Consider the following 14,730-nt stretch of genomic DNA (forward strand, 5'->3'; position numbering starts at 1 on the left):
CCCTTGCTTTCAGCCGTTCGCAGTACCAGCACAGCAAGGCCGTTTTGGTTAATGTTACAAGGCCAGATCAGTCAATCATCCAGACTGTTGCCCCTGCAACTACTGAAAAGCCTGCTGCCCCTCTTCAGGAACCACATGTTTGTCTGGCCTCTCAACAGATACCCCTCCGTTGTGGTTGCACCTGCGGTACGGCCATCTGTATCGCTGAGGCACGCAAGCCTCCCCACCAACGGCAAGGTCCATGGTTCATGGGGGAAGATATCAACTGGTAAACATAAAATAAGTAAAATAGTTTACCTCCAGTGGCCACAGGTTCCTTTTGCTGTCCTAACACATCACATGTATACTATCACACTTTATAAACAAATATGGCACCACGAAACTATTGGGTGCAAGGATCATATAGCAGAAGAGAGAACATTATCACAAAGTACAAAGAATATACAGCATGACAACATTATAACAGAATTTTTTTAAGGTTTTGGAGGTGTCTGTTTTGATTGAGGTGTCGAATACATGCGTTGGAATAAATACTTCAGGTGGTGTATACAGCCGATTTTGACAAGTTAAAATAGCTTAAATTTTATGAACTAAAAGTGCAATAATTATATTGGCTACAGAAGTAAAATTATACATAAATAACAATTTTGATTGGGATTAATAGATAGACATGAATGGCTGCCTTTAGGCAGTTATTGATATCATACAATCACTTTTTCTACCCTCTCTCTCCGTATCATTTTCGCTTTCTCTTTCTCTCCTTCGGCCTCCAGCCTCTCATATCTATCTATTAATCCCAATCAAAATTGTTATTTATGTACAGTTTTACTGCTGTAGCCAAAATGATTATTGTACTTAAAGTTTGTAAAATTTAAGCTATTTTAACTTTTCAAAATCGGATTTATATAACACCTGAAGTATTTATTCCAACGCATGTATTTGACACCACAAAAACACCTCCAAATCCTTTAAAACTAATAATAATAATAATAATAATAATAATAATAATAATAATAATTAAAAGGAAGTCACGCTTGATCAAGGTCCGCGTCACTTTCCATTTTTTACCACACATAACGTCTGAGAAAAGAAAGAAATAATAATAATTCTGTAATAATGCTGTATATATTGCCTTTTCTTAGCCATGTGTTGGATGCGTCTTGATCGATGTGTATCATCTAACACAGCCACACATCGATCAAGACGCATCCAACACATGGCTAAGAAAAGGCAATATATACAGTGAGACGGAAGGATTCATGATTGCAATAGAGGATCAAACAATAAACACCAAATATTACAGCAAGCACATTGTTAAAGATCCCAATACCACAACAGATAAATGCAGACTTTGCAAACAACAAATAGAAACAGTAGATCACATCACAAGCGGATGTACAATACTAGCAAATACAGAATACCCCAGAAGACATGACAATGTAGCAAAAATAATACATCAACAGCTTGCCTTACAACATAAACTTATAAACAACACGTTCCCACATACAAGTATGCACCACAAAATGTACTGGAGAATGATGAATACAAATTATACTGGAACAGAACCATTATAACAGATAAAACAACACCACATAACAAACCTGACATCATACTCACCAATAAAAAGAAGAAATTAACACAACTAATCGAAATATCCATACCCAATACAACGAATATACAAACGAAAACAGGAGAAAAAAATTGAAAAATACATCCAACTGGCTGAGGAAGTCAAGGACATGTGGCATCAGGATAAAGTTGACATTATACCAACTATACTATCAACTACAGGAGTCATACCACACAATATCCACCAGTACATCAATACAATACAGCTACATCCAAACTTATATATACAACTACAGAAACCCGTAATTATTGATACATGTTCAATTACCCGAAAGTTCCTAAATGCAATATAACATATACCATACAGTTAAAAGGAAGTCGCGCTTGATCAAGGTCCGCGTCACTTTCCATTTTTGACCAGACATAACGTCTGAGAAAAGAAAGAAATAATAATTCTGTAATAATGTTGTCATGATGCACATTCTTTGTACTCTGCGATAATGTTTTCTCTTCTGCTATATGATCCTTTCACCCAATAGTTTCCAGTATGATAGTACACATGTGATGTGTTATGACAGCGAAAGGAACCTGTGACCACTGGAGATACTCTATTTTACTTATTTTATGTTTACTGTTTGATATACGTTTAATTTTTTGTCCAAAGAAACCCAAAACCATGTTCTGAAGTAGTGGTTTGTTTCCTCCACTAGACAGTGCCACAAGTACCTCCAAAATAATTGTAATACAACACACATACAAATGTCATACTAACATATGTAAATCCACCTGATGAGGTTTAAACCATTGAAACGCATCCTGGAGATAAATGGACAGTGACTGATAACAGTAAACTTATTGTTTCATTTAATGTCAGTAACAGACACAGTAAAGCATAACCTAAAATGTTCACAATAAAATAATTTTTGTTCAATGCTACAGAACACATTTCTGCCAAGGGAATGAAGAGGGTGACAGAGGAGACTATCAGAACTGAACGATAAGTTTCCTCAATAATGTTATACCTTTCGATAACAACTGAGTAAGAAAACCACACTTTGGACTGGGAACACAGTTTTAATTGTCCTGCAGTGACTAAGCCTTTTTTGCACTTCTTTTGGCTGAGGGAGTACACAATATGTGCGTGCAAGATTACAAATCCAGAGATCCTGGGCTCGATCCCCAGTTGAACATAGAATTCCTAATGTCACTTATCAGTTCCTTCATCGCTGGCAATGATTCGTTGATGTGAAAAATACCAAGCTGCACCATAGTACGAAGTGCATGTTAAATTGTACGACTTCATATGATTTGCTACGTAACTCTGTTCAAAGGTAGGATGAATGCACTAAGTGCCCTGCTTCTCCTTTCTAATGCTCCCCAACCCGTCCTCCTTTTCTCCCAAGGGAGCAACTAACAGTCCTGAAAGCTAGTATAGGTATTGTCAGTACTTAGAATTTCACCACCTGAAGGCCTTATTGTAATTTCATAATTTTCTCAAGTGAATTCATTCTCTCTCTCTCTCTCTCTCTCTCTCTCTCTCTCTCTCTCTCATTCTCATATATAGACACGCACTAACAGATTTAAAGTTAAATAGATTGTACTAAGTGACCCAATCGAAGAGATGCCCTGATAAGAGTTACTGGCAGGGGAGGAAGTAACGCAAAAATCTGTGTCACTGCAGTACGTGCAGATGGTGATTTAGTCTTGAGATACACACACAAGCAACATGTGGATGCAATCAGTTTCAGATAGTTCTCTGTCACCAGGACCTAACCTGCTGTAAATTCACACATAAATATAACTGTACCAGAAATAGAATGAAACACTTACAGGCAGTGTGTGCCAGTACACAAAATGAAAGGAGTAAAGACAGTAATAATCTAATTACAGAATTTTTTTCACTATCTATAAAATCAGAACTATTCAGTTCTGATCCTTAATAATTTCCACTTACCTTATGTTCCCTTAAACAATCATACAGGACTTCCAGTTTCCGTGCAACTTCCTCCAGTTTCCTTTTGGTTTGCTGTAACAAATTATAATTATTTACAACTGTGTGGAAATTAACTCTAAGACTTACTATCCTCTATAAAAGAAATCTTTAGGAATGACAGGTAAGAATATAACTAAAATATAACCGTAACTGGTGGCTGTTCCTTCGGTAACAGTTGACAGGGGCACTCTCCGACTACAGAATTGTTCCACAGCTTCGTTCCAATGTCAGTTCTATGACACTTTTACAGCTACTAGTGTGTTGTGCATTCTTTGCTGCATTCCTGTCTTGGCATATTATGAAAAACTAATGTACTATAAGAAAATGCAGTACAGAAATTTTATAATATGGTGCTTAGTTGGGGTTGTAAACAGTGAACGAAAGATAGAAATTTAGTTACTTATACAGTCATTTCTCTGCATGAGACTCAAGTAACAAAACTACACAGTGAGCATTTGTGGTCAAGCATTATGTTTTAAAACAGCTGTAAGTAAACTGAAAAAAAAAAAAAAAATTGGAGCCAAAGCATCCACAACAGTGTTAAAGACATGCTCAGTAAAAATATACAGTGACTGCTTAATCAACTAGGACAAGTTTTGTTTGTGGCACTACTGATGATATCAAAAGACAATATAAATCAACAGACTCAAAGCTCTTCTGCACAAACTGATGATTACAAGTCACATGAATATGTGGCATAATCCACAAAAATTCTAACTACGAAAGTAATCCAACAGTCTGGTTGAAGAATCTGAACAAACTTCTTTCACAGTTATTCACAATGGACTTCCAGCCTTTTCCAGTAATCCAAGGAGGAAGTTTTATTGCATTTGGCAAACATATTGTTCGCTGAGCAGAAACACAATATCTGGGAATATGTTTCCACCAGAATACGAAAAGTGTATGAATGCTGTATGAGAATTGCTTCTTACAGCTGAAAGCATCTGGTCGATCACAGATACATGGATATCTGAAATAATGAAAGCTATGTAGCCGTAACATCACACTTCATAACAAAAGAGTTTGAATTCCAGCGAGTTTTGCTACAGTATGCCTAGATATAGGGTTATACCCAATTCATTTACGGGAGGGGGGGGACAAGATTACTGGCTGTAATAACTCATAATGTGACAAACACGGAAAATGAAATAACACATGAATCTAACTGATTCGCTCACATACTGAATCTCATTGTGCAAAATGTGTTGGAAGAAGCAAAAGTGGTTGCTTATTTGAAATGTCATACATCAGGTATGGGAACACTTGGTGCACCTCAAAGAAATCTGGGATTGAATCCACAAGAGCTCATTCAAGATTTTCCAACAAAGAGAGGCAATTTTCAGAACAGACTTCATAATAAATATTTGCTGTACTCACACACAAAACATGTTAAAAAGTTGAAGAGATTCTGTTATTAAATGTGATCTACTACTTGTTGAAGGATACATGAATACGCTGTTTCGAATTTTCAATTAAGCTAAAATAAGTCAAAATTTAAAATATCTGCTTAACCACACACGTACTTAGAAAACATCACAACATTATCATATATTATTTCACTGGTTTCAATGTACTTCCCGGATTATGTGGAAAACCTGTTACTTGGCTGGAATTAGCATCTACAGTAACATTATTGACATGCTTTTTATCCATTATATTCGCTGCTTTCTCTCCCTTCTTCTATGCATGATAAAAACAAATACACACAACTAAAAGAATTCCATAATCATTGTGACAGAATCTGTGCAATAAAATAATACTTCTGGCTACAAAACTAGAATACTGTCCTTTACTTGCATTGGATGTTAAATTTTTTTGGGTACCACGTCCCTCTGAGATAATATTCAATAATAATAATTTGACCAAATACATAAAATCTACTTGCAATCTGTACTTCATGTACTGTCTGAAAAGAAGTCCATACCCTCTCACCTAATTGTACAATTGATTGTGTACCACCTAATTGTACAATTGATTGTGTAAATATGTATCTTACCTACCAATCACTAGTTCTCACTTGCATTGTGAAGTTGTGGGGGACTTCCACTATAAACAATCTTCCAGCTTTGATGAGCAGGTAGGAAATGGACACAATTTCACTGCTAGGTAGACTATAATAAAAATGAGGATAAATTTATCAATCTAGCCAGGTGGTAAACTAAATTTCTTTTGTGTGATCCAGAATAGATAATCCTGGATTTGTTACATTCCTATTCCAACATCTAGTTGATAAAAGCAGAAAAAATGCGTAATAAATCAGATGAGACAATGGATCAACAGACCGGAAAAAATGCCAATTTTCAAGATATCAACAATTGTGACATTCTAGCTAAATTATAAATACTGAGAGGTATTTAAGAGAAACTGTTTCCTTACTGGATTTGTGGCAGTATTGTAGCATCTATTCCTCAGTTCATCAAAAACTGTCTGCAGATACATGTGCTCTTCCGGTATTGGTCCCTTTGGCTTTGGAGGCTCCACAGCTTTTGCAGTGACCACAGGGCCTGCAGCTGGTGGTTGTTGTTGTTGCTGCTGCTGCTGCTGTTGCGCATGAGGTGGTGCATTATATGGTACATACGGCTGTTGCTGACCCATATTTCCATACACACCATTCACCGCTGCCTGCAAAGGCAACAAACATCTCACTGTTGTTATACTGTTATTGATAGACACTTCTCTCTCTCTCTCTCTCTCTCTCTCTCTCTCTCTCTCTCTCTCTCTCTCTTCCCCCCCCCCACTCTCTCCCTCTCACCCTCACCCCCCCCCCCCCCCCCCACACACACTGTATCATTTTATCACTTCCAGACTGAAGCTGCCAAGCACTTATCAATATACTATCTCTGATATCCTCCTCTCTCTATTATCTTCCCCTTCATCTTTCTATTCTGTTTTCCTAATTTATCACTTCTGTCAGGCCCAAGAGTCCTTTTGCCATGGTAAAAATTCAGCAGAACCTTAGGAAAATTCGATTAATTGAATGTTTGAGTTTGTATGTATAGTTATTTTTGTGTTACCAACAGGCAGTAAAGCAGAGAAACTGTTTATGCTGGCTCCATTCATACGGCTTATAAACCACTGAAATAAGCAAAGACAGAAAAAGCAAATAATACTGAATAAAAGAGTGTGGCTTAGAATCTTGTAGAAAGCAGATGCATTTTCAGGAATTTCCAACTTTACATGTAATATTGTTGTATGACCAATATTGAATTACCACAAAGCAAAGCCTGTGTTGGACATCATAAAATTGCAACTAGTGTCCAAGAACAGAACTACACTTGTCTCTTTGAAGACATATTTTGAATGTACAATATTAGTAGTAATATGAGGGTCACTCCAAACGAAATGCACACTATTTTTGTAAAAATACAGTTTTCATTCTGCATGTGTGAAAGTTTTACAGTGTGTACATACATCCTTCTCACTTTTTTTCAAACTTAGTTCAACCTGTTCCCGTGAGTGGCGCCATCACAGCATGTCTTCAAGATGGCTGCTACACTTGACGTTCGTCAGAAGCAACGTGCTGTCATTGAATTCCTGTGCTGTGAAAACAAGACAGTGGGAAACATCCACAAGAGGTTGAAAAAGGTGTATGGAGATGCTGCTGTCGATCGCAGTACGGTTAGTCACTGGGCAAGCAGGTTACGTGATGAAAGCGGGCACGACAATATTGAGGATTGTCCTCACATCAGCAGGCCTCGTACTGCACACACTCCAGACAATGTGCCGAGAGCTAATGAATTGGTGACTGCTGACAGACGCATCACAGTGAACGATTTGTCACGCTGCATTGGGATAGGGGAAGGAAGTGTTTGCAGAATACTGAAAGTGTTGGTGTTAAAAAAGGTTTGTGCTAGGTGGCTTCCCAGGATGTTGACAGTGGCTCACAAAGAAATAAGAAAAATGGTATGCAGCGAACTTTTGGAACAGTACGAGAATGGTGGAGATGAATTTCTTGGTAGAATTGTGACAGGTGATGAAACATGGCTCCAATTTTTCACCAGAGATGAAGAGTCAATCAATGGAGTGGCATCATGCAAATTCACCCAAGAAGAAAAATTCAAAACCACACCTTCTGCTGGAAAAGTTATGGCTACGGTGTTTTTCGATTCTAAAGGACTCTTGCTTATGGACATCATGCCAAGTGGAACTACCATAAAGTCTGATGCATATGTGATGACACTGAAGAAACTTCAAGCTCAACTGAGTCATGTTCGACCACATCGGCAAAAGCAGGATGTTTTGCTGTTGTACGACAATGCACGGCCACATGTCAGTCAAAAAACCATGGAAGTGATCACAAAAGTCGGATGGACAACACTGAAACACCCGCCTTAGAGTCCTGACCTGGCTCCATGTGACTATCATTACTTTGGGAAACAGAAAGACTCTCTTCGTGGAACAAGGTTTGAAGATGATGACTCCCTTGTGCACGCTGCCAAACAATGGCTCCAACAGGCTGGTCCAGAATTTTACCGTGCAGGTATACAGGGGCTGGTTCCAAGATGGCGTAAGGCAGTTGAAAGGGATGGAAATTATGTGGAGAAATGAAAATATTGTTCCTAAAGGATGTATCTACACACTGTAAAATTTCAAACATGTAGAATAAAAGATGGATTAAAAAAAAAAAGAAGAAGAAGAAGAAGAAGAAGAAGAAGAAAAAAAAATGTGCATTTGTTTTGGAGTGGCCCTCGTACATATTACTAATACTTGTGCACCTGTGTTTCATGCTCGAAAAGTTACCTAGAACCTGTCAAGAAGGAAAAGAGAAGAGCATTAAATTAATGGAAGAAGAGCTTAAAGTAAGGGAAGAAGAGCAATACTGAACTTTTGTGAAGACAAGTGCTAGTTGAAGTCGCGCACGTCGACAGATTGTAAACTGGTATAAAAAGGCTTCCACTAAACAGTAGTTAGTTCGCAGTTTAGTTTTAGTGTAGTTTGTGTATTGATTATTTGTTATGTTGAAGCAGTGTCCAATATTAATTTTTGTTATTTGATGGTGTCAATAACAGAAGCCTTAGTGAGCATGTGCAAGCTTGCATCAATAATTTGTTTCATGTAAGCAGCTTGAGAACAGTTGAGTGTCATTTTGTGTCAGGGGCAAGTATTTAAATTTTTGAGCTAGTTTAAGTGGTTTTTCTCTATTTTACCTTTTCCATAATTTATGTTTGGAATAATCTGACTGTGTATATGGCCACTATGGCATAATTCACTTTTTTACTAACTTTTTTCATGTTTACTGCTAAAGTAAATTTGTACATTATATTTTAACATATGATTTTAACAGTAACAAGTTTATTTAATATCCAACTTCCTAAATCATAATATAAACCGCAACAATGCAAATGTCTGGTCACAATGCCTGGAGACGACAGCGGCCACGTGTATGTCAATTCAAGTGAGTGTGTGTGTGTGTGTGTGTGTGTGTGTGTGTGTGTGTGTGTGTGTGTGTGTGTACGTACATCTGATGAAGGACCTAGGCTGACAGCTTAGTAATATCCACAATCTGCTCATAAATGTGCCTGTCTGCCTTCTCTATTTTGTGAGCAGCAATCCATCCAAATTCTTCATTAATAAAATAAAAAAACCCATTGTTTATAGTGCTTTACTTAAAAAATACTCACATTTTGGAAGTTTGCTGCTGGAGGGTCTGGTTGCGCACTCCCATAAAGTGGGTGAGTTATTGGGTTCTGAGGAGCATATTCTGGCTTTGGCTGTGGGAGAAAAAAATTTTTAGTTCATAAGACAAAATAGTTTGACTCTCAATTAAACTTACACTAACAAACTTCCTGTTTCCAACTAATTTTATTTTCTATGTCATGCACAATGTATCACCATGCAAATTCATACTTATATATTCTTTTCATCGTACTATTGTGCATGATGCTGCAGTTCTTGTGAATATTCTTTAACAATTAGTCTGAAGTTCATCTGCACTATCACTGATCTTTATTTTCAGCAATCATATGATTCAAAAGCTTACAACAGTTACGTTAGGTGTTTGAAATCAAACCAATTCTCTCAAACTCTAAACTGATGAAATACTAGGGAGATTCAATTACAGAAACTCATAACAGCTCACTCCTATTATCAATAGGAGGATACATTAACAGTGTACAAGCTCCGAGTGAGTACTCACTTTTCTGGATGCTACACGAAAGCACAAATAGACAGCAAGTCATGATGTGAGTGTCGGGTGTGTGGAAAATAAAAGTCCAAGAAACGCGTCAGTCAGGTTGGAGCAAAATAAACATACAAACAGCAAACTGAAGAAATTTTGATACAACCAGTAGGCAGGCTGTCCTGGGACAAATGGTTAATATTCAGGGGTATGACAGCAACGATCATTCATAGCAAAAAAGTCTAGTAAACATTGGCTCTAAAATGCATACCTTACGAGGTATGAGTAATTCTCCACCTTTGATACTGTGGAAGAATTTGCTTCTCCTATTGTGCATTGTCTCTTTCAAAATACTCTTCTCCACAAATGGTACACCACTCCCAATGCCATTTCCACTGCCTGAAGCAGTTTTGGTATGCCCCTTGCTGGACCACGCAAAGTGCCACCTGAGAATTTTCTGTTATCTTGACTATCGTTGCAAATCTTGATCCTTTCAATGGGATTTTCAACTTTGGGGGAGAAGAAGTCTGTAGGGGCCAGGTATGGAGGATGAGGCAGCACAGTGATTTCATTTTTTGGGCAATAGTCACGCATCAACAAGGATGAATAGTTATAATTCTCTTAAGGAACATCTTGTTTTCATTTGCGCGATACAAAAGCTCTTCACAGATTGTGAGGCAAAGACCTTTCTGGTCTTGACTCATGAGCCATGGGACGAACTTGGCAGCAACACGATGTATTCCATGATGCTGTGTCAGGATTTCATGACATGATCCAGTCTTTGACTGGCACACTCAATTTCGTTGAAGTTCCTGACTTGAGCATCGCCAACAGATGTCAAAGGGCTTCCTGAACAAGGGTCATCTTTAACTTCTGTCTGGCCATTTTAAACCGTGTGAACCATGCATAAGTATGGCTTAAGCACTCATCTCCATAGGCTTCCTGTACCATTTGGTATGTCCCTGTAAAGATTTCCTCAAGTTGCTCAGAAAATTTAATGCAGACGTGTTGCTTCTCTAACTCCACCATCTTGAAATTTGCAAACTGTACGACACAATGCTCTACTCAATATAGCACTGAACAATAATTAACAGACATACAGCAGTGAAACTTTGAGCAGTTAAACATTAAACACAGGCATGTGCAGGGATGCCAACAGCTTTTTGCTCCAACACACCATTGATACAAAATTACAAGTGTTTCGGAATTTTTTGAACAGACCTCGTAAAACATAGACTCTAAAATGGAGCTATGAGCCCTTGTTCAGTAGAAGCTTAATGGGCATTTTTTTCCTTGTTTCGATCCATACTATAAACTCTCAAAATACGCAAAGCAAAGAGCTTCCAGTAGAAGAGATTTGTTTCACAGTATCAAAGATGAAGGAGGGCACACAACTCTTAAGGTATGCATACTAGAGCCTCTGTTAACTAGGCTTTTTTTGCTTTGAATGATCGTCCCTGTCATCCCCCTGAATACTGCACATTCTTCCAGAGACACCTTGTATAAACTGGGGAACAAATTTTTCTAAAATGTCTAAAATGGAAAAGTGGTTTTAAACGTGGTAATGGAAAGTCTTTGATTGAATACAAATAAGTTCAATTATCTGGGCATAAAGGTGAAAACTCACCAAGTAGCTGAAGTGATGAGCCGTCAACAGTCATATAAAGATCTCAGTTTTGTATATGTACCTATTAATGACTCAGCACTTCAATTACTAAGTTAAAAGTGGTTTTTGTTAGTTGCACATTACAACCTCTCAACAGCATGAAATACAAAATTTAAGGAGAGCAAGCTAATGTAAGAAAACTGCCAGGGCTTTCTAGGAGAAAATTAAAGCTCAACCCCATGCACGGTGCACATAAATCTACACTACAGATGAATACCTGTAAATGGTTGACCACACTATTCCATTGCCTTGTACCAGAATGCACAGCAGACATTTGAGGAAGTATGTTATATTCGAACTGTATAGTAAATAGAAAAGAGAAAAAAAATCAGAAGTAAAATGTACTCTACTAGAAAGAGCAGGAGAGGACAACACAGAAAATGTGCATATCATCTTACGAGTCAGACACTGTAGTGCATTCAGCATCATTTATTGGGAACACGGACAAATCTCAAGACAAGAAAGAAGGAAAGGTTGGAAGAGTGGCCATTCACAGTCATGGTAAACAAACTTGACAGGATAGAAACAAAGTTCTCATTAAGCTGTCTCTATAAGCTACTACAGTTCTTAAACATCTAGTGATGGATCAATCTGACAGAGGCTCCATTTCAATTGCTTCATTGCGACTAATTAGCTGCCTCACAACATACACTCTTCATTGGTAACTGGAGTAGCTGATCAAGATAAAAGCAGTACCTGCCAAGAGACCCCAAACAACAGAGTACAAGCATGCATATTTTGTCTTGAAGTTTTCCCAGTGGATGGAATATTTCATCATTTTTCAGGAGAGCAACATGTTTTGTTGACCTGACTCAAAAAAGCACACATACTTACCTTTTCCAACACAAACCAGGTTATGTGGAATTCAGCATGTTTGTCAAAATTAGGAAATAATTTTCTCAAAATAGTTATTAACAGAAATCCTTGGCGTATAGTATTGGAGTACTTTGGCTGCCTAGTTGTAAAATAATAAGCCCTAAATAAATTAAGGACTACTCACATAATTTTGTCTCTGAAAAACTTTTTAATTTCTCATATGTAGTGTCATTCCAATCCCGGGAGCGGAAAGACTTACCTTAGGGGGAAAAAAGGACAGGTATACACTCGCGCACACACACCTATCCATCCACACATATACAGACACAAGCAGACATATTTAAAGACAAAGAGTTTGGGCAGAGATGTCAGTCGAGGCGGAAGTGCAGAGGCAAAGATGTTGTTGAATGGCAGGTGAGGTATGAGTGGCGGCAACTTGAAATTAGCGGAGATTGAGGCCTGGTGGATAACGGGAAGAGAGGATATATTGAAGGGCAAGTTCCCATCTCCGGAGTTCGGATAGGTAACGAATCTGCTCCAGTCCTGAATCCCTGAACCATTACACCAACAACCTGAAAACAGCTTTCGCATCCCGCAACTACCCTCCCGACCTGGTACAGAAGCAAATAACGAGAGCCACTTCCTCATCCCCTCAAACCCAGAACCTCTCACAGAAGAACCCCAAAGTGCCCCACTTGTGACAGGATACTTCCCGGGACTGGATCAGACTCTGAATGTGGCTCTCCAGCAGGGATATGACTTCCTCAAATCCTGCCCCGAAATGAGATCCATCCTTCATGATATCCTCCGCACTCCACCAAGAGTGTCTTTCCGCCGTCCACCTAACCTTCGTAACCTCTTGGTTCATCCCTATGAAATCCCCAAACCACCTTCCCTACCCTCTGGCTCCTACCCTTGTAACCGCCCCCGGTGTAAAACCTGTCCCAAGCACCCTCCCACCACCACCTACTCCAGTCCTGTAACCCGGAAGTTGTACACGATCAAAGGCAGAGCCACGTGTGAAAGCACCCATGTGATTTACCAACTGACCTGCCTACACTGTGACGCTTTCTATGTGGGAATGACCAGCAACAAACTGTCCATTCGCATGAATGGACACAGGCAGACAGTGTTTGTTGGTAATGAGAATCACCCTGTGGCTAAACATGCCTTGGTGCAGGGCCAGCACATCTTGGCACAGTGTTACACCGTCCGGGTTATCTGGATACTTCCCACTAACACCAACCCATCCGAACTCCGGAGATGGGAACTTGCCCTTCAATATATCCTCTCTTCCCGTTATCCACCAGGCCTCAATCTCCGCTAATTTCAAGTTGCCGCCACTCATACCTCACCTGCCATTCAACAACATCTTTGCCTCTGCACTTCCGCCTCGACTGACATCTCTGCCCAAACTCTTTGTCTTTAAATATGTCTGCTTGTGTCTGTATATGTGTGGATGGATAGGTGTGTGTGTGCGCGAATGTATACCTGTCCTTTTTTCCCCCTAAGGTAAGTCTTTCCGCTCCCGGGATTGGAATGACTCCTTACCCTCTCCCTTAAAACCCACATCCTTTCATCTTTCCCTCTCCTTCCCTCTTTCCTGACGAAGCAACCGGGGGTTGCGAAAGCTCGAAATTTTGTGTGTGTGTTTGTGTGTTTTTTATTGTGCCTATCTACCAGTGCTTTCCCGTTTGGTAAGTCATGGAATCTCTGTTCTTAATATATGCTTCATTATTTCACTAGACTGCATTTTTTAATATTGAAATAATAATAATGATTATGATGATGATGATGATGATGATGATGATGTGCTCTAATTATAATGATGAAATAGCAAACTGTGGTAATATTAGATACCTACTAATCCGAAGGTAAACATCACTTACAATGAAAAAGATATTAAAAACAAGGATTGCACAATAATTCTGCTATTACAGGGCTACATCATTGTGTAATTGAGTGATGTGATCCTGGTGAGAAAAGGGAAATGTTGGGAGTGTGGAGCAAGGGGATATTTGCTTTTGTTTTGCTTTAGGGCACAAGAAACAACTGGGGTCACACACGCCGAACTCAAAAATATAGAACACGAAGACAGAGAGGAGTTTAAAAAATGATTATACGTCAGTCCCTATTGACATAATAGAAGACAGCCAAAAACAGGCACATGGAAAAAGGGCTAAAAAAAGACATCATACTGAAATGGAGGTCAATAACTAAAAATTAAATGGCCATCGCCATATTGCTTTGGCAGATAAAAAGTAAAATGTGGTCGGCAGCCTGTGTGTCATTTGCTAAAATGGCTGATAACTCAGATGGCAAACCCAAGCGGGAACGTAAGCAGTTAAAAAATTGGGCATTCCATCAGGAAGTGGCCAACAGTTAAAACTTGGACACCATGTGTACAAAGTGGTGAGGTAGTGCCACTTATCAAATGATGATGGCTAAAAAAGCAGTGCCCAATACGCAGCCTAGTTAAAATGTCCTCCTCCAGGCGGGAGGGCCGAGAGGAGGTCGTCCAAGCCGGTGGGAGAGGCTTCATAATCCTGAGCTTATTCCCATGAAGGG

General features: G+C 39.0%; 1 protein-coding gene across 5 annotated transcripts in view; it reads right to left on the reverse strand.

The window, feature by feature from the left end:
- Nucleotides 1-14,730, reverse strand: part of LOC126237386 (protein transport protein Sec31A) — a 167,035-nt gene that overhangs the window by 4,038 nt on the left and 148,267 nt on the right. For 3 of the 5 annotated variants that reach the window (XM_049947469.1, XM_049947468.1, XM_049947473.1), the window contains 4 exons: nucleotides 11,564-11,644; nucleotides 9,184-9,273; nucleotides 5,939-6,184; nucleotides 3,524-3,595 (listed from right to left, as the gene is read on the reverse strand). In XM_049947469.1, the coding sequence (XP_049803426.1) occupies nucleotides 3,524-3,595; nucleotides 5,939-6,184; nucleotides 9,184-9,273; nucleotides 11,564-11,644 (489 nt within the window). The remainder of the gene's footprint in view (nucleotides 1-3,523; nucleotides 3,596-5,938; nucleotides 6,185-9,183; nucleotides 9,274-11,563; nucleotides 11,645-14,730) is intronic. The other 2 variants (XM_049947472.1, XM_049947471.1) reach the window with 1 other exon arrangement.

The sequence above is a fragment of the Schistocerca nitens genome, chromosome 2 (genome assembly GCF_023898315.1).
Source record: "Schistocerca nitens isolate TAMUIC-IGC-003100 chromosome 2, iqSchNite1.1, whole genome shotgun sequence".
In the NCBI taxonomy this organism is placed as follows: Eukaryota; Metazoa; Arthropoda; class Insecta; order Orthoptera; family Acrididae; genus Schistocerca; species Schistocerca nitens.